This window comes from Fringilla coelebs (assembly GCF_963513975.1).
Source record: "Fringilla coelebs genome assembly, chromosome: 6".
Classification (NCBI taxonomy): Eukaryota; Metazoa; Chordata; class Aves; order Passeriformes; family Fringillidae; genus Fringilla; species Fringilla coelebs.
The window spans coordinates 31,272,662-31,294,082 of NC_140034.1; the positions used below are offsets into that span (position 1 = coordinate 31,272,662).

Here is a 21,421-nt window from a genome sequence, read left to right on the forward strand (position 1 = left end):
CTGCCTCTGAGGTTCTATAGCTCATCCAAAATGTTTCCTGCATTGAATGGCATTGTCATGTAAGCCTCAATGGATTCTTCTTCAAGAACCTGCTCATTCTTTGCTCAAGCTTTTAGAAGCTTTTTAACTTTCAAAACCTGCAGTGGCAAGTGTTCTATAGCCCAGCTATAAGCAGCACATTTTGTTTGTTTTGAAATGGGTACCTGGTATCACTCCTTTATCAGAGAAAACCTGACTGCAGTGAACACTGAAATAAATACGGTGTCTACTGGCATGAGCTTTTTGGTTAGGATGGATTTGAAGCAAATTTCCTCAGTACTCTCCATTTATTGAGTACTGATTTGGTTTGCAGGTAGGTTTTGGTGCTTGTAAACTAATTTCCATTAGGAGGAAACTAAACAGGAAGCTCCACAGCAAATGCACTCCAATATTTAATAGTGACAAAAGGACTAAAGTAACATTTGGGCCTTCAGACATCTCTGAACATATGAGATGGATCATCTTATGAATTTGCCTTATGAATCAGATATTTGTGATGACTTCCTTTTACTGAAATGCAAATGTCAACATAAAGATTCACGATCCTCTAACAGTTTAAAAAGTGAAGTAGTGTTAGAGTGAAATGGTAAAAAAATTCTCCAAAGTATTCTTTCTACATATTCTACTTTTGGAGGTTGGAAGAGGACATGAAACATTATACTGAAAATGAGAAATTACCAGAAAATATTTATTTTTAACAGGTCTAACGTATGCACAGCAACTTCCAGTTGTAACAGAACCAATACCTCTTCATGCATCAGGCTACTATGAAATAGATCTCTAAAGAACAAAGGAAAGAAAATACTGGATAACAGCACAGACTGAAAATTGAGAAGGTCAGTAACTAACAGAGGCAAGCAGAGAATGATGATGCACTAAGAAAAGTGCAGGGAAAGACAAAAGAAAGACAAAGAAGGAAGAATGGGTACTACACAAAAATCTCTCAGTTACTTCTGCCCCTCCAGTGAAAATTTTAGCACTCATTGAGTCTGACTAGAGAAATTTTCTGGTATTTCTCTCTGACCTTATATATATGAATGCACTTAAGAATGATAACTCACTGAACTGTATTGATTTAGTTGGACACATTACAGCTTTTCTTTTATTTTTCAGTATTTTCTTACTTTCATAAGTGAAAGATCTGATGCATAAAGTTTTCATAAATTTCCTAAGCATTTTGGAGCAGTGAAAATTTCCACGATTACAAGAAAACTGTAACAATTACCCATTAGGATGGAGACATCAGAACTCTTAACTTTATATCCCAAGGCCGAGTTTCTGTGATTCAAAAATATATGCTTGAAGAACTTTAGGAGACAGCTTTGTAGATTATAGTGTTTTCTGGATAGGAAAAACACCACACTAAAACAAGGTATTTGATTTTTTTTTTTCCCCTTTAGGAGGGAGATATGTCTTTTCTGACTCTTGTCTTCCAATCAATCACAGTTAAGATTAAGACAAAATCTATAATAAGACATAGACAAAAAAATCCCCAACCAAAACTCAACCTTGAAAGTAAACAACAAAACCAACCAATGAACCAAAACAAAACCCCTACTGACATTCCTCTTGGAACTTTATAAAGCCTGGAAAGAGACTGTTAAAACAGTGACAAAAGGTTATTATGACATTTCTAGTCTCACAGGAACTCTCCTTATTAGTCAAAACTAAAACCTCTTAGGTAGGCATGTTGAAATGTAGCCAAAACATGAATCCCATCCTAGAAACATACCAAGCCATGATTTAATGGCAGAGGAAGTATACCCTCCAAGAGGTTATCTTTTCCCAAGGTGAGGAAAGTCACATTCTATGACATTATCAAGTTAGGAGAACAAGTGACAATTGACCTTATTTTCTCAGTTTCTGTAAAGCACGAACCACGCCTTGAAAGCATTATCACCATTTGAAAACAGATCCAAATCTGTTAGATATTATCACTGGTGATATGCTTGGGTATCAGAAGTTGAACCCAGAAGGCTCCCAGGCTAGAAGTGTAGTAGATCTATTTCTACCCTCAAGAACAACTGTCATGCAAGAGCAATTGTTTAATAACCCTGTTTAATCAGGGATTTTGGAGACAGGAGGAAAACCTCAAAGGTGTCCTAGATTGGCAAAATGACTACAGAGGATCATCAAAAGCTCTGCAGTTTTACAGTTTTTCTGTTTCTGAACAAAAATCTTGACGTGTTCAAACTACTAGCATACTGCACTATGATAGTACTATGACCAACAGAATTAGAGCAGGATGAAATAAGCCTTCTTTGGTTTTGATTTCAATAGATTTGTTAACACTAAAATTTTTAAAACAGATTTAATTTTTAGGGAATACTTGACTCGAGCCATATTGATCTAAAAGCAGGATCATGGAAAACAAATTTTCATGGGGATGCACTTGCTAGTGCATGGCATTTCTCTGAGTTGCCAAGAACTACCACAAGCAATCTAAACCTCTTCCCAAGGGCTATTTTAGAATCATCATGGGTTAACTGTGGCCAGTAGCTATGCACCCCACAACCACTCACTCACTTTTCCCCCTTCCCCCTCAGTCAAACAGAGGAGACAATAGGAAGAGCAAAAGTGAGAAAAACTTGTGGGTCAAGATAAATGCAGTTCAAGACACGAAGGAAAGGGGAAGAAAAAACTGAAGTGATGCAAGGGCAGAGTGATGCCTCGCCATTTTTGGAGCAATACTGCCTCTCCCAAAATCCTTTCCTCTCCCTCTTCATTGCTGAGCATGACATTACATGCATGGAATGCTGAGTTTGAGCCAGCTATCCAGGTTGTGACCCCTTCCAATTCTTGCCCACTCTGGCCTATCACTGAGGGGACAGCGTGGGACAAAGAGAACACCCTGACAATGTGCAAGTGCTGCTCAACAATAGCCAAAACAGTTCTGTACTATCAACACTATTTTAGCCACAAATCCAAACCACATCCCACACCAGCTGATACGAAGAATATCAACTCCATCCCAGCTGGACCCAGTAAAACAGCAAACAGCCATACAGAGTAACCATATGGCCATGGAGATGAATACTAAGATTTAGACAAATTGGATAATTTGGCTGTTAAAATACCTAATAATCAAGACTATAGCTATTTTTTTATTATAGTCAAGGTCCAACAACTTGACCCAGAATGTTAAACAATCTGTAGTTTTCAAGGCAGTATGAAGCTTTATTGTTCTTGCTGATGATAGCAAAGCCAATAGCATGTAGCTAACAATTCATTAAAGTGTTCATAAGCATCATCAACACCCATTTAATCTTTTTATTCTTAGTGTAATCTCACTGTCTAGAAAAAGACTGGGCTCTACATAAAAGGCCAAGAATAGAACACATTACAAATGGTATAAAATATTTTATATTATATAACATGTGAAATTGTATTTTAATACCTGACACTGCCAGAATCTGCTTTCTTGAAATGTCAATTTTTAAGGAATGGAAATAAAATTAATAGCATCTTTTCAACAAATTTTAAAATGTCAAGTGTAAATAAATGAATATTAAAAAAATCCACATATGAAAGCATAAGAATGTAGAATCAGAAAATGGATTGCCTTAACTTTTTAAAATTTGTTTTCATTATCACCCTGGAATATATTGTTTTTTAAAAACACGGTTTGACTAACAAGTGTGAGTCTGGATGCTCAGCATGAAAACTGGAGCATTGGACTTGTTAAAGACATGGAAAATAATTTTCTAATCTAGTGTCATATGGTACTAGGATGAAGTTTTTCATTTCACACAGATTTAACCTAAATTTAGAACTGTTTTACTTTTTGCAAAACATATTATAGAATAAAGAATTTAGCAGCAGAATTAGGTACTGTGACTACCTAATTTCCTCAGAAATTAGGTACTTACAGTAAAAAAGAATTTTGAAGTTTCAGATATTTATACTTTTAATTCTAATTATTGAGCAAGTTTTCTGAATAATCCTAATTTTTTCATACATTATGATGTTTCAAAAATTCTAGAGGAGTCAGGCATCCTGATCTAGGAAGAGATATTTTCAAGAAACATCTATCTGTCTAGAGCTGTACATAAAACCTGAGTTTTCTCCTACTTATACATTTTTATATTGAGTTACTTCTAATATAACTCTGTATTTTGAGAAACAGTATTACTTTTAATTTAGTTCTAAACAATAGTACTTAGATGATTTCATATATAAACAAAGCAAACATGAGAGAATACATCCAGTGTAAAACATTTTCTGTTTTTTTTTTTTTTTTGGTTGTTGTACTGTATTAAATTTCAAATTTGAATATGAGCACAAACTATTTCCCATGGCTACAGTCCACCATTCTCATGCTGGTGCTTTTTTGCCTTATAAAAATGCTGCATTTCAGAAATAGTGAAAAAACTTAATTTTCTAATATGTATTACTTGATAAACTGTCTTTAGCCAGCTACTAACTTCTAATTGGTATGCTTTATGAACTCATGGAATTCAACAGACAGCCTGGGAATTCTATGAAAGTATTTGACTGTATGACTAATATAGTTTTCTATCATAATGCAAAAAATCGCCACAAAAAACAGTCCCATGCCCATGAAGAGATTGTTCTTCTATGCTTTCAGTTAAACAAGAAGCTCTGGGAGAATGGAATCAATGAAACTTGGGTCTACTGTGGGTCTGTACTTCAGCTAGTTCCCAGATGGATTCATTAATGTTTAATTAAGGGGTGAGTTCATGATACAGCCATGCTCTCCCTGGAAGGCTAATAGGGTCACTCTTGTCTATTTAGCCACGTATTTTTATTGAGATTTTAAGAGCTTAATATCTCAGGATCTCTAACCTTGTCACATTTGGTCAAAATTGGACAATGCATTAAAAATTACTGGCAGGGGAATAATCAAAAAGCAGTGTGATCACATGAGCCTTGTTTCTTTTATCTCTTCTTTAAATGAAAATATATCACATTTTTAACACGGAATTTGGCTATGCCATTTTTTTTTGGCAGTTTAAATACTGGTATAGACATCTTAAATCCTTTCAAAACAATCTTCAGAACACTTGCTGCCATGAGGTCTTAATCACCTTTCCCTGAAACAGTTCTCACAAGTTTATTTTCCTCTGCAGTGGTGCAAAAGTTTTTTTCAACTAAGAAACCCACATCCAACGATGTGAATGTATAAATGTTCCTACAGCACAAAGAGTCTCTGTGCAGCCTTGGAAAGCTTCTTAACAAGCAAGTATCCCACAAGTTACCAGGAATATAAGTTGTCAACCTGTATCTTAGGTATGTGTCAAGAAAAAAATTAATGTTTACCATATAGAAATTGTTAAATATTAGATTCAGTGTTTTTAATGTTATGAAAACATAATGAATTACAGACACTTGCACACACAGAGAGACCCACAATACCAGCAGAACATGCTCAAGCAACACATTCAAGAAAGTGTTTATTATCATAGGTAATAAAAAACCTAGGAAATTATGTTTTCTTTTTAAAGTGATAATGCTGTCTATAAATGTGCCAGAACAAAGTGTTGAAGGTCATTTTACCAGAACATTAAAACTAACTATGAAGAAAAAAAAAAGTTATATTTATTTTCATAAATTCTTTTATTTCTTAAAATGTATGCTTCCTAGCATGATGCTTCTATTTTATTTTGGTGAAAGAAGTTTTTTAAACTAAACAAAAATTAGCTTCCATACAAAAGAGTAATTTTTTTATTAAAACTAGGACTAACACTAGTCTTTTTTTCCTTATTCTGGAGGCATTAATTACAAAATAAGAGTTAGCATTACATTTTTCAATTTTACTCATTCAATTAAATTATTTGAAACTCCATTCTGCTTAAATGTAACCAAGACATCAATCTCACATTCTCCCACACTTTGGTGATCCAGATAATCACTCTTTTTTAAGGCATGTTAGTACTTAGCACTAGAGAGATACATTTTCTAATTCTACTTTCTTTCCAATAAACTCCTATAATGTTGTGTTTTAATTCCAAGATTAATCTCTGACTAAATGTATCTAAACAGTTTACGGAACTGAAAAATTAGTTCTAATGCTTTCAAACAGAACAAAGTTAAACCCAATCTGTTCTGTGTCTGGGAAAACTAACTATCCAGATTATATGTAACTACAATCTCTTTATGTAAGCAGAAGCAAAAATTTTGAAGATTGGCCCATTATTATACCAAGGGCAATATTTTAAAATAGTTGAATGATTATTGAAAGCCAATACGAAGCATGTCATCTCAAAAAAAAAAAAAAAAAGAGTACTACTGAGGAAAAAAAATAATTTGATGGTGAACCAACTGCTAATCTGTTGGGTAAAAAATGAATATAACAAACATAACAAACATAATTAAACATGTAAATATAAATATATAAATATAATTAAACCAATTTCAGAAAAGCCGTGTGAAATTTGCGGCCTGAAAAGTTCGAGGAGAGAAAATCCACAGCAAAGCCTCCTTCTGTGGAATGATAACAATGATTTATGAAGCTCAAGTTATTTCTGCTGATTGAGCTCAGTCAAGATTGGTTTCACATGATCAGCTAAAGTACAGGAATCCGTGATGTGTAGTGGCCCCACACGTTTGAACACACTAGGACACGCTCCTCTAGGTGATCCAAACGTTGGGGGCAGGGGGTTAAAAGCTGCTGCTTTGTTTTCCCTACATTTTCCCCTCATTAGGATACGCTCCTCTGCAAAGTTAGCCACTTCTGGTGGTCGGGAGCAAAGCCTCATTGTAAATGCACAGCAGGATAGTGGCAAAGCTGAGATTAATTCTCCATAGATTTATATAGACCTTTCTCACTGTTGATTGCTTGTACTGTTTCAAAGGTGCATACGTTGCCGTTTTTTATTGCTGGTTACTGACTTTATTCCAGCATATGGTGGTTGGCGCCATGACACAAAGTGAACATTTTATACTAGAATTAAAGTGGATATTTGACAGTTTCTGTCAGAAAGTTCAGAGCAAAGAATTTGTGAGACAAGATTTATTGCATATTTTATATGGGACACATCTGTTTCTTTGCTATGTTTCTCTTTAAACAGAAAAATAGCAATGAAGTTTCTTTAAGAAACAAAGGCTGTCAATAAAAAGCATGAACAGAAAAACTACATTATTGAGAATTAATTGAATCATTTTGACCTTCTTAAAATGTGTTGCTCGTAAGTACGACAATCACTTTTCCCTTTTTGCTCGGCCCTATAGACTATAGACTGTGTATTTGAAAATTCTATAGATTCAAACACACTGTTACCCATATTTAAGGTTAAATAAAACGAAAATGAAAATCAAATTTAATTTAAGTATTGATATTTGATATTCACATTTAAAAGCAAGGTGAAATTATTAAGGTAGATTACGCCTATTTTTTTAGAATCTGTAACTGCATTTTAATGATGTTAAATGTGTCAAATAAATGCCCCTTTCTCTGAAAATGTCTTCTTAAACTATAGATCAATTATAAGAAGATATGCAAACTGACCCACATTTATCTATTAATATCACTAAATCTGATATAGTTTGGCCTCTGAAGTTTAATTTAGTCTTCTTAACACCTGAATCAAAACTGAATTTGAAGAACACCTAGCAGGATCTTGTTAAAGGAAAAAAAAAATTGCATGCATTAAACAAGAAAGTAAAAATCTTTCAATAAAATTCCAAATTTTTAACTAACAGCAGTACTGTTTATGAAGATTCATATTTAGTGTAAAACCCTAAGACTGAGCTTGAGAAACATGAAGTTTAAGTAGGTAGAATTAAACAAGAACAAAAATGAAGAAAATATATTCCTCTAAAATCACATATGCTTTTATGAAAAGGCATGGGTGTCTTATTACATCTAATTAAAGAGAACAGCAATAGAAAAATCTCTTCTTTTGAAATACATAAATTCTAAGCAAATAGTTATGGCAAATAGTTAAAAATACTTATGGACTCTATACTTTCTTAAACAAAAATATTGTAATTTCCTCTACAAAATAACAAATATTTGTCAAATTGTTTCCTACTTACAATGCATTAATTCTTGTTCGTAACTCAAAGATTTTCTAGAACTTCAATTTATGTAGGAAAATTTATCTAGCTACTAGTTTGAAAAGCCTGTAATTTGAAATAAAATGTAAAAAAGAGGCAAACTTGGACCTGGAGTATTTCTCCTTCTTATCACAAATAAAATACAGGATACTAACATTAAAAAGTATTTTTTTAGGATTCTTTTAAATGATGAAGAAACAAGAAACACCAAACTACATTCAAATACAAGGCACTGATATTTTTCTGAGCTTGTCTTCTTTGTGATAAACACTTAGAAGACTGTATTTGAAAACAGAATCTCTCAATCTCTAAATAAAAACCTGCAAGCCTACTATTCTTCTTATGGGGAGATCTTGGGAAAAATAAAACATGTGTGACACATTAACCAGGTCATTTGATTCATTCCTTGAAAGTACTCAGATACAACTGTGATGAGAAAAATGAGATTGTATTAAAAAAAAAAAAAATCTCATGTTAGCCTAATTTAAGACTGGGAAAATAACAAGAGTTATTACTGCATCTACCTGATCTATTTTGGTGTTTTACAGCTTGCTTACTTTCTATTGACTCTATGCTGGGAGCATAGAATTTTTTCCTTGCAGTGTCTGGAAACATTTTAAAATGTATATGTTTATTCTCATATAAAAGGAAAGAAGAGGATATAAGTATTGGATAACAAGGCCAGGGAATGTGAGTGCACCAGCTCAGCACATCACCGCAGACTTTGTGCTTGCTGTACCTCTAGGCTTTTATTATTACCTTTGTGTTTATGAGATACTGCCTGTCTCTTGGAAATGGCTTTTACTCAATAATAACAGTAGATCTGTGCAAGAGGCAATCCCAACTTTCCCACTAGTAGAAGAGTTAAATATAATTGTAGTCATAGTTAAAGCTTTATCTGACTACCATTTTGATTTGATATTGTCTATTGAACCACACAAACACTATTTCTGAGAAAGATAATTAACATGAATAATTTGCATCTAAATTCTGTTATTGTAAATGAAACAGTCATAATGAGCTTAATTCCTCTTAGTTTTTGTCTCTATTAGAACAAGAAAGTTTTAAAATTTAAATTATTTTTAAAAAATTTAAAAAGTTAATAAATCATATGCAGGTGAAAGTAATAACATACTTTGGAATTTGGTTCATCTGCATCTATAACCACAGAATATTCTTTACATCAAGTATTTAAAAGGGCAACTTTAAAAAAATTTCAGAAATTTGGGAAGAAATTTTAAATTCTGAGAAAATTTACTTCATTCATGACAAAACCAAAACTGTATCAAATTACATTACAATGAAAAATGACTGGAATTTAAAAGAAAGAACAGCCAAGGGAGAACAGTCAAAGTTCCTCTACTGTTATTTCAAATAGACATCATAGAATTAGCTCTCCTCATTAAACCTGGGGATTCTCTGGTCTAGGAGCTGCCCAATTACATGTAAGGAAAGAATTCCTGAAGCATAAAGCTTAATAATCTTTAACATACGCCCTATCCAATTCCACTTCAAGTCAATGGTGGGTCAAGCCCTTGGTGTAAAACTGAAGTTAAGGAAACACATCTAAACATTTACTGATAAACTGCACTGATAACTCCATAGATAATCAAACTAAACATATTTTATAGAGCAGTTTTTCCTTTTAGCATGATACTCTTTAATGTTTGAAGATTTCTGCTTGGCCAGAGAAGATACACTGTTGTGTCTAGTCAGGTATCTCTGCCTGACCTAGGGCACCAGCAACCTCTGTAATACCACATTCTGTTCCAGAGATGGCAACACTTTGTGGAGGGACATTTCAGGCTGTAAGACATTCTCAAGACTTCATACATACACTTTGTACAAACAGTTATATCCTGAAGTCAGTTCAGAAGCTGAAGTACTTAAAAGCTATTTTTTGACATTTTCAAAATGGTTGACTTGGTACAACATTTAGATAGCTAAAAATTCTTATGCTATAAAGTTTGAATTGATTTATATGCCATGAAAGAAGTGCTGTTCCAATCAATTTCATACATAGATCTCTTAAGAGAAATAAAACTTCTGAATTCTCCTCCTGAAGGTGTTCAAAAGCATGGTAAAGGCTCTTCACAGGACAAAGGTAAATTTTTAAATATCATGCCCTGGCATCTGAAGTATTTAGGCACAGAAGCATCAGAGAAGTTACAGGAAAGGTTGAATGACGACCTGAAATCAGACCCTTTTTTTACATTTTGGAGAAGTCTGTCTTTAATCACAGCTGTAATCTCACAATACTGTATTATCCATATGGTTTTACTCGGTCATTCCTCAATTTTGAGAGCTTAGTTGCAACCTTCTGCTACGTCCTTTAACTAGCTCGAAATTTCTGGTAACTGCCCTATGAAAATTGCGATTCATATTTTTGTTCTCAAAACAATGGTCCATCCTGTTCAACAAGACTGCAGGTTTTACCTGTTCTTATTGCTGAAAAAGCAAATCAGAGCTCACACCATAAAAGAATCTAACTCAGAGAGCTTCAACTTCTTGATGGAATTTTCAGCATCTAGTATTTTTTATCAATCATGCTGAAAAACATTAAAACAGGATATTCATGTGCTTGCACAGGTCCAAAAAAAAAAGACTGAGAAAAAGTATTAACATACCAAAATTACAGAAGTCTACAGAGAAATTCCACGTAATTGCATACCAGATTAAGCATGCTATTGTCACAATCAGTTTGTATTATATGGTGGACTGAAGGGCTTTTCCAGGCTTAATGGTATGAAATTACAGAGCACAGGGGATAAACACAAGGTAAAAGTGACCAGTGTGAGGTTAGGTACTGGGATCTCTTGAGACCAAGTGTGTTTGAGCCTTTCGTTATTTAAGTGCATGAATCTCTTCTATCCAATCCTTTCCAATTCTTGGCTCTGCTCTTTCCTTGCAGTAGTATCTCCCATATATGTAAACAACTGCTCATAAATTATATAATCTAAAGTAATGAATCAGTGAGCATCTTCATTTCCTTCAATGAAGCTTTGACACAGATTTAAATTCTATCTGTTCACTGGCTTTGAATATCAGGACATGAAGACACAAAAGGAAAAAAAGATAAATAGGAGATCATGCAGGGGATTCCTAAGAGTATAGCGAAAAAACCCCAGCTAGACTAAAAGAAAAGCCTAATAGGATCTCTATGAAAAGCCAACATATATAACCTACAGTTCCATTTACCTCTAAGCCTATGATAAAGAAAATGGAAGAAATACAGTGGATTTTAACAGAAAATAGAGGTAACAATGAGAATTTAAAGAGGATGTTGAACTCCAGAGAGCTGATAGTGGTTATAGTAAAGGCATCAGTAATTCTAGGAATAGATTTTATAACTATCATACACATAATAATTTTGTATTAAATCAAGGGTATGAACAGTAACATTTTTTATGTCACTTAGCTGCTATTAATAGGAAATCCTTCCCTATCATGACATGCCAGTGACTTTGTAACAGCCATGGTAATTCAGTATACCACAATCAAACTGAAAGGAAGTTGGAAGGAACTGTTTTCTATAGGAGATTCCCTCCTTGTTTTCTAAGAGGAGATGACATTGCATTTCAATTACCAGCTCTTCTAAATTACATTCATAATACACATTATAATAGAGTGTAATCTTCCAATTTCTATAGTAAGTAGTGATATAGTGAAACTGGCTATAGCAATTTGATGTACATCTGCTTCAAAAATAATAAATTGAGCTTCCTGAAAAGTCATAGCCGTAATTAACACCAATTTTCAGGACTTTGATGTTAATAATTCTTCTGGTAGTGTGGGAGAAAATACTCACTTCAGAGCAAATTCTTGTTCTTTGAATCAGTTCATTGTCAATATTGCATTACTTAGGAGGCATATGGATGCAATCACATTCCAGGACAACTTATTTGGTGTCTTATGGACTGGGGCTATTGTCTAACTATATAATCTCAGAGTACCCAGCAGTAAGGTTCTGTGCTTTGCAGACTCATGCCAATTTATGTAAATCACTCTTTCATCTGTTTAAATATGACTATATTTTGAGTGATGAAAACAGTTATGTCTATCACAAAGTTTGAAAGATTAAAGTAATTCTGCTCCTGGCATATAAAACAGCGTTCCAGATCTGAACACAAACTTTGCCTGGTCTGTAATGTCATTGCTGGGAAGCATAAAAAGTTTTAAGCAAACATTATTACTGCAAGGAAGTATGACATATTTTTCATGTTTGACACTGGACATAAATATCCTCCCACACTGTTTAATGTGAGAAATGCATATGTGTGGCAGAGATAATAAAACATCTCAGTGAAAACAAATGAAACGAAAAAGAAGCTATGATAAGTAGAACAGAAATAAAGCTTTGAAGTTAAAAGTCTTCATATCTGTACATTTTATTCACAAGAGGAAGAAGCAGTATTTGATATGCAGAGTGGATAGTCACACAATCTGGAAGAGTCTCATGCTTTGTGTAGGAATGGTTATCTGTTCAGAGATAAATTTTTTAGCTGACAGAAGCAGCTTCATAATTGCAGGTAAGAAAAATCTGGTCAATTGTAAGATCCTTGCAAGTGCAATTGCTCTTCTGCTGTTGTTTACACATGGTATTTTAACAGACAGCTGTTACTGAAATGTTACAGTGTTCTTAAAAATGATTCTTGATTTTCTTACTTCACTTGTTCAGCATTAAAACATTCAAGAGCTTTACAAATAAAATGCAACATAAGTACCATGATCATACATGTATTTTAGAGCAGAGGAGTACAACACAAGTGGGAAGACAAGTATGTGATAATTTCATATACTATTTTAGAGTATTTCTCTTTATTTCTGTTAATGTTCTTCTTGGGGGGAAAAGCTGTAATTTTATTGCAGAGAAGCAAGAATTTTAAATAGTTTCCAGAGGTTTCTGATATTTTGGGATGTCATTGCAGACAAGCTTTACCAGGTGACTGCTTTGAGTAACAACTTAAAAGATAATCTCTGTATCTGTCTTTAAAATAATATAATATTGTCACACTATGAAAGGAAATGTGGCAATGTAATTTTCTTCCTAATCTCTGACTGTAGTAAGATGAACAAAGGTATGTCCTGTTGACAGTAAGGGAGAAAAAAAGAAGTATTATTGTATCTTGGAAAAATGGTGCCTTGGAGTGTTCTTGACTTCTAATTCACTACTGCTAAATGACATTAACATCTTGCTTTACACTTCATAGGCTGCTTTGAGAGAAAAGCAGCAATTTTTAGTGGAAATACTTTTTTCCTGTAAAATAATAAACTGTGCCATCATTCTCCTACACCCAAAATATGTATGGAGCTATAAACTAATAAAAGGTTGCTTTTCCAGGGTTAATGCAATAGATGCTACTAGATGAGAAGCATAAATCACCATGTATGAGCACCTATAGCAGAGAATATTTACATACTGATGAACAAGTAGGAAATGATGAACAAGAAATTCAAAGTTGGCCAGCTGCTACCTTTTACCATAGACTCATAGAATGGTTTGGATTGGATGGGACCCTAAAGGACATCTAGTTCCAACTCTGCTGCCGTGGGCTGGTTGGAACAAGTAAACCAAGTGGTTCAGAGCCCAATCCAACATGGCCTTGAACACTTCCAGGAATGGGGCAAATCACAGTTTCTCTGGGCAAATTGTTCCTGTGCCTCACCAACCTTACTGTGAAGAATTTCTCTCATTATCTAATCTAAATGTACATTTTCTCAGTTTAAAGCCATTCTCCCTTTTCCTGTCTCTACATATCCTTGTGAAAAGTCCCTCTCCAGCTCTAGTAGGAAGTGGAAGGCTGCTGTAAGGTCACCCCAGAGCCTTCTCTTCTCCTGGCTGAACAGCCTCAACTCAGCTCCATGGCCTTCTTAATAGAATTTATTTCTTATCTTCTTTCCCAATGGACTACCTCAACAATCCTTGGTGGTGCACATCAACAGTCAGATAAGGAAATGTGGATCAAAACTCCTGTTCTATACCAGAAATCCATTTAAAAGTGCATTGGACTGAATGCATGCCCAGGTAGCTACTACAGCCTGGCTAAAAACATTAAGAAGAAATCACTCGGCAGTTAAAAGTGGATTTGTGGACTGTTTCCATATGGTTGCTAAGCTTGTCTGAAAAACTCACTAGCTCCTGACATAATGCTGCAGTGACTAGTTTGGTCTATGACTGTTTTTCTACTGCATAGTCCCATAGATAGCACAGTGTTGATCTTTTATGTAGCATACAACACACAGCAGTTGTAGCAAAGCAATTAATCTAACCAACACTCCCCAAATGTTAGGCTAGAATTCTGAATGTAAGACAATTTCTTTTTCTTTGGGATTAATCTCAATAGATGACTCTACTTGACAAATCACTCCCTCTCCATCTTGCTTGTTACCTTGGTCACTTCAGTGTATTGTGCACCTTTCCCAAACAGCTTTATTTTCCCCTACTAATGAAATTCAAAAACTGTTCTGTCTTGACATCAGACTCCTTGCTTCCCTGACTCTGTTCTAAATTAAATGAATTCTTGTAGTAGCAGAGTCTTCATCACCAAGATGCTTTATTCTTAGAGAAATGAAGATAAGCAGATATGCTTTTCCTATGCTAACTGCTACAAAGCATAAACACTTCTTCATTTTCACATTCCAGGTCATGAGGGAGGAACCCAAGCCCAGATTAAAGTTTTTACATGCTTTCTGACCTGGACCCAATGAAGAAGAATTTGGAAAGATATTTTGCAAGATCCTGCATGAATGTGTGTTATTTATTTCTACATTTACTAGAATGGACGAACAATATGAAATAGTCAGGTGGCAAAATAAGAAATAAATTTAAATAACATTAGTCACCTACTCCTGTATGTCATTTACTTTCTGTTTTGTATTATTGTTGAGGGAATGCACAATGAGAACAAGTAACACTATGGAAAACATCAATGGCTAATGGCTCTTCTAGTGAGCTGCACAGTTGCAGTAACAAAAATCCTTTTTTCTCCTTTTCAAAATAGAGCAGTTTGCATCTTTGTCATAGTCATCTCAGTATTCTGATTTTTTTTTTTGTGGGAGATAGTTTCATATCAAAAGAGGAGTTTTCTTCTAAGAAATTCTGAGCAAGATTTTAATGAATTAAAGAGCATTCCAGACCACACAATAATTTCATACTTGCAAAGGCCTTCTTGCATATCATGGCAATTTAAATGGAAAATCTTTATGAACATATTTTTAACTGCCCCATACAGTAATTTCAATGGAAATACAGTAAGTGAATACTAATTTATAATAATTAGTAGGTCTCCATACCATGGGAAAACTGATATAATTTGTTGCACATGATATAATTAGATTTACTAAAGATTATTTAAACTTTGTGAATAATCTAAGCCTTTTCCAAAAAGCATAGGCAAATCAAATACAGTTAGTGAAGCATTAAGACAGTTTACACAAGGTGCCTTTAATGTGGGATTCACAAAGTACTTGACAAAGATTATCTTTCACTACAAAAACCAGCAAGAATCATTATTTAACATTCTGTGTACCAGGAAAGAGGGGCACTCTCTGAAAAGGATATTAACCAACTGCTATCATCACATATGAAGTAGCTAAATTGGGAATAGAACCCAAAGCTTCTGGCACCTAATTCCCTGCTGAAGGCACTGGGCTGCATTACATCCAGTTATACAAACCAGCACTGACATCAGCAGAAGTACAGTTTATCCCCTCTAGCATTTTAGAATGTCAGTCTCCATAACACTCTCAGTCTTTTTTGTTACAACACACCAAGTATTAGATTTAATTGGTATTAATTATAATTAGGAAATGTAAACACTTCAGCATAAGCAAAGCAGGTCTTTTTCCTTACAGTATTTCCAACTTCACATTGACTAGAGATGACGGGAATTGCGCGTGTGGGAAAAACCTCAATATCGATGAGTTCCAGCCCTATTTTCAAGCCAGAAGTTTCAGAAAAGCATCTGAGTTTTGGATACTTGCTGTGAGCTGGCAGAAAGATAACAGACAATTTTTTCTTACGTTTGCTAAACCAGCCACAACTCTTTTTTAAACAAACAAAACTGGAAACAGATGCTTATTGGACACACAGTATTATCAGCTAATTTCAGAGAAGCGGCTGAGTTTGCAGACACCTCTGACCCTGACATTTGTCCAATGCCTATTCTAGTGCCGTTAATCAAGATGGGTTTCTGTGGTATTTTCCCCTATCTTTGGTGTGGAATTCTATAGGATTTCCATTCTAATGCCCCAGAAAGTACCATCCACCATTACAAAGATTCAAATCAATCAGGTGACTGACAGAAAAATACAGTCAATCATTGTAGAATCTGACAACCTACTGAAATGCCATCTCAGAATAAGGTAGAATAAGATGTCAAAAGATGAGAAGTTAAATTATAAAAAATTAAGTGCGGCTGATTAGATGCCATAAAGCAAAACATTATAAAGCAAAAGAAGAACAAGGGAACATGAGAAAAAACGGACAGGTGAGTAATCCCTCAACAGGTTTTGCTCTTTCTAGGATGTAAAAGACCTTACTAAAAAGTGTCCCAATAAATGTAATATATAGAGCTTACTGTCCCAGGACAGCTGCAGGAAAGTATTCTCTCTTTCTCTTTTTAAAAATATATACATTATTCACGCACAAAAGGATAAAATTTTCTGTCACACTGACAAAGATAAATATATCTCAATTTTCACATCAATAGGCATAAACAGGGAAATATTTGGAAGAATGTTTTTCTATTTGAACTGATAATGCACAATTGGATTGCAATTTTATCTAAAGCAGAACTAGTCTTCTTCCCAGATCAACGGGATATTTTTAAAATATTCCACACAAAAGAAAGTGGAGTATGATAAGGATGGTAGCTCAGCATTGCAGGAGAAACCAGGTACTGAGTTGTCTTTATTTTTTAAGACTGTGTTGATATGATTTGCTACTCCTTCTGCTGGTTTTGGCTGGTGTGGAGCTAACTTTACAGGAACTCCTATGGCGCTGTGGATTGGATTTGTGACCAAAAGAGTGCTGATAACACATCCATGTTTTAGCTATTGCTGAACAGTCCTGCACAGCATTCAGGCCTTCTCTATTTCTAATGCTGATGTTTGGAAAGTAGGCTGGGGATGAACAGGTGCTGTGCTTAGGGGCACAGTTCAGTGGTAGAACTGATAATGTTAGGCTAATGGTTGGACTTGGTAAATTTTAAGAAGCCTTTTCTACGAAATGGCTGAACACCTGTTCATTGATGGGAAGGAGATGATTGATGTTCACACAGCTTTTCCTTTCCCTATTAAATTGCCTGCATTTCAATTCACCAGCTTTCTTTCATTCACCCTTCCACCCTCTCCTTGCCTCCCCACGGAGGGGCAGCAAGCAAGCAGCCGAGTGGTGCTGAGCTGCCAACTGCATGAACCACCAGAGTCCTGGTGAGATCCAGGGTGCAGTAAGAATTACAGAATCTGTGACACCATTATGGAAGACACCATTTGGTTAGGGTCCTGGCAAGACCTGGGCAAAATTGATCATTACAATATTTTGGCAAGCTAGATCAAGAAACATGCTGGAGATCATAATGGTTTGTAGAAATACAAATATCTAGATATATATATATAGTACTAATTCAATCTTGATGTTATTGCTAAACTGTAAGTGAAAACTTCCAATTACATACATTAGAAAGACGATGAAACTGTCCTGCAGTGACATCAAGATTTCCATTACATTTTTTGTTTTAAATATTCTGTGGGGAGAAATTTGTTGCTTAAATACTGTCCAAATACACTTGCACCTAAAAAAATTTTATCAAATAAGTATATCCCTTGAACTCCATGGCCTGGGAGAAGGGTAAGGAAGAATATCAGCTTATTTACCAGTACAATTTAACTACTACTTTTGAAACAGCCTGTTTTCATTTGTCAAAGTATTTACACAAGATAGCCTTATGAAACAAAGTTATTAAAAAGACATTAGGACAACCTTCATAAAAATAATTAAGCTAATTAATAAATTACTACAATAATCTGAATGATCACTAATATTCTGTCTGGATAAGCAGATTCAGATAGTTCAAATGACTTCTCAGATAATAAATTGTTAAACTGTTCACCATTTTTATGAGAAATACAATTAAATTCTTAACAATTCTCATACCTCTGTCAAAAACACAGATTTTTTTTTTTTTTTTGCTTACCCAAGATTGTACTCCTACAAGGAGAGTGGGGAAAACCTCTTCCTGCATATATTTCCACAACTGCAGAAGCAATGGTGCTGGCAGAAGCAGGTGATGGGGAACACAGTATGAGAAACAGGAAGGAGCAGGACTGTTGTTTTCAACAGCAACCTGCATTTACATTGTCTTCAGTTGAGCACCAAATTGCACCTTGGTTTTCACCCATTGTCTCCAGACTCTACTAACCTGGTAAATCTCTTTTTTTAATGCTTGTTTCTGTCTCACGCAAGACAAAAATCTTTAAATATGAATAAGTCAGTTCATAAGCTCACACTAGGGAGACAAGATGACATGTATACATGTGGACTTTCTCTAAAAGTGTCTTTCACTCTTGTCTTTTTTAAGTCTTTGAAGCTTTACATTCCCTCTGATAAATTTCGTCTGTGATTAATATATTTTTCATTTTGCCTAAAAATAATAATAAAGAACAAAGCACAAAATAACCAATGGGAAATGGGTGAGATCAAAGGAGTGATTAGCTTTGACAAGTGATGTCTAAGATCTGTATAACATATATCAACATATATGAACATATATTAGGCCCATTAGGAACATAATCCACAGGAATTTTCAGAGGAAACATATATTTAATACAGCTTGTATTTCACATAACTTTATAAACCACTACACTATTTGGCAATAAGTTTTTTTTCAGATGTGGTTACCTTTCTGGAAGAATTCCTCTAATTTCTCCTTGAAGGGCTGGAGATGTTCTTCAGAAGACTCTCTGCAAACTAACTTCATCTGCTTTTCAGAGGCTACGAAAAGATGAGACACATTTATGACAGAAGAAATGTACCAGAAATAGATTTCAGCACCATAGGAGCCTACATCTAAATTAGTCACCTGAATTTACTTTAGAGGTTATAAAGCACTTAGGATTCCACCAATTACACTAAAATAAAGAATACAAACACTAGTCATGCATACTAAATAAAAAATTCTGTATGTGTTTAAAGAGTAGAATTTGTCTTTAGTAAGGAATTTGTTCTAAAAGTCCTGCAGTGTGCTAGGGCTTGCTACTAACACAGCTTGCCTCACACACTAATTCTAGATGGTATATTTAAAGCTTTAAAGTCTTTTTCTGTGGTGAGTAGAGGATCCTTTGTATCTGGATTGATTTTAATCAATCAGTGTCAGGCATCCCCTACTCAACCATTCTTCCTGAAACAGATGCAGCAATTCAGCATTACTTGAGTATTCCATCCCCAGACCCTGCTATGAAACAGTTGAAGTATGTAAGAAAGTTAACTTATATTTAAGTGCAATTTGTTTACTATTTAATCTATCTGCTATTTTAAGAACCAATGCCATGCCAATTTCTGAAAAACTTAATTTCATTTGCCAACGAATTTTAACAGGCCTAGAACTTATAGTAAACTTAGTGCATTCCAGTGTTCCATATTAAACATGACAGGAGGCAGAAATCAAAATGAAATTACTTTCCATTTAGTAACTGAATTTATGAACCACCACAAGATTTTTCTTCCATGACTTTTCATTTCCAAGAAGCTCCATTTAGATGGAAACTTATTTTGGAGTTAAACCTAAGACTTACAGTTTGACTGCATGAACTGTATTCACACCATATTGCTACCACCATTTAAGAAAAATTAATGTAAAACAGTGGAAATGGAAGTTGAGCCTCTAAATTTAAAATATCCCATTATTTAAATTTGCAATGTAGTGTAAAAAGTCAAGGGAAGGTTGAAAATAGATGCATACATTTCACTATCCAAGTATTGTGCTTATAGTACCCTTGGACCATCAGGATGTACTGAAAAGAGTGACAGCTTTTCAATTAATTGAGAGCAGAAATACATTTGGTCAATTCTTATAGAAAAATACCCATTCCCACCCAGGGCTATATTTTAATTTAGCAACCCTCCACTACTCCAATTGCAGGTTGTGTAAAATGGCCTGGGCTAAAGTCCAAGTTTATATTTAATCTATAGTCTTGTACCTGGTAGCATATGACAAACTTTTCAAATGATTCAGAGTAGAGTTAATGGATATTTGTCTGTATGCCAGATAGTATGCAGAATGGAGTGGTGATTTAAACATACTAGAATGGGAAAGAAAGTCTTTTATTAGCTGCTCCCATGTGTCTTTAATAATTTAAATTAAGCAAAAAAATGTCCAAAATCAGGGACTTTTATATGAAATCTTAAGATTATTTTCTAATGATACATGCTGTTTGCCATTAAAATTTTGACCTTTCTGTGCCTGTCACAATACACTGATTCAAATGTATGCATGCCTAATATTTATGTTTACAGAATTAGAAAGAGATTTCTATCAACCAAATTGTAACACTGTTTTGGAAGACAACAGACACTGGAATATTATAAGTGCAAAAAATCTAGCAAAATAACTGAGACAGTATTGTAAGTTTCTGACTGCAAGTTTGAACAAAGTTAACACACAGGTTTGTGATCTTTTTTCCCCATTAAACAAATCTACAGAATATCATAAGGCAGTATTTAGAAATTATTTTGGATAAATATTAAAATTATGAAACCGTAGAAGTATTATAGTACACACAATATGTTCAGACATTTGAAACACAGTAAATGCCCATGATTCTTACAGTCATTTAAGGTTGCAAAAACTGCAAACCAGTATTTCTTTTATAATACTCTCATATAAATGTATATAAATCTATACAGAATTAAATTTCTATGAATATGTATTAGATTAATAAGCTTGTAGGTAGGGTAGTATCTAAACACACTCAAATATACTCTAGAAAGGCATTTTCCCAAACATATAGTGTTGCTAATGCATCCCCTGAAGCATTGAAAGCTTCCTGGATGCTTCCTACAAGCTTTAATAATACAAGATTAAGAAAGGTTACTCAGGTAGGTCCCTTGTATTTAAGTGACCATGACTAGGATGAAATGTTCCTGAAGCAAAAAGAAAGCACATATACACCTTCTTTGGTAATTTTTTTTCTTAATTGAGGTTGCTAAAATTAACCTTAATTAGATGACAAAAACAACAGGAAAATCTGGATAAGAAATACCAACACATAGTGCATATAGGAAAAAAATTGATTTGGATAATGAATTCTTAAGAAGAATCCTAACATCCCTAAAAAGGAGATGAGTATTTGGAATAAGGGGAGA

At 34.3% G+C, this 21,421-nt stretch overlaps 1 protein-coding gene across 1 annotated transcript in view; it reads right to left on the bottom strand.

The window, feature by feature from the left end:
• The window catches only part of FMN1 (formin 1), a 125,382-nt gene that overhangs the window by 15,596 nt on the left and 88,365 nt on the right, over positions 1-21,421 (bottom strand). The window contains exon 13 of the mRNA XM_084207987.1: positions 18,959-19,051. Coding sequence (XP_084064113.1) covers positions 18,959-19,051 — 93 coding nt within the window. The remainder of the gene's footprint in view (positions 1-18,958; positions 19,052-21,421) is intronic.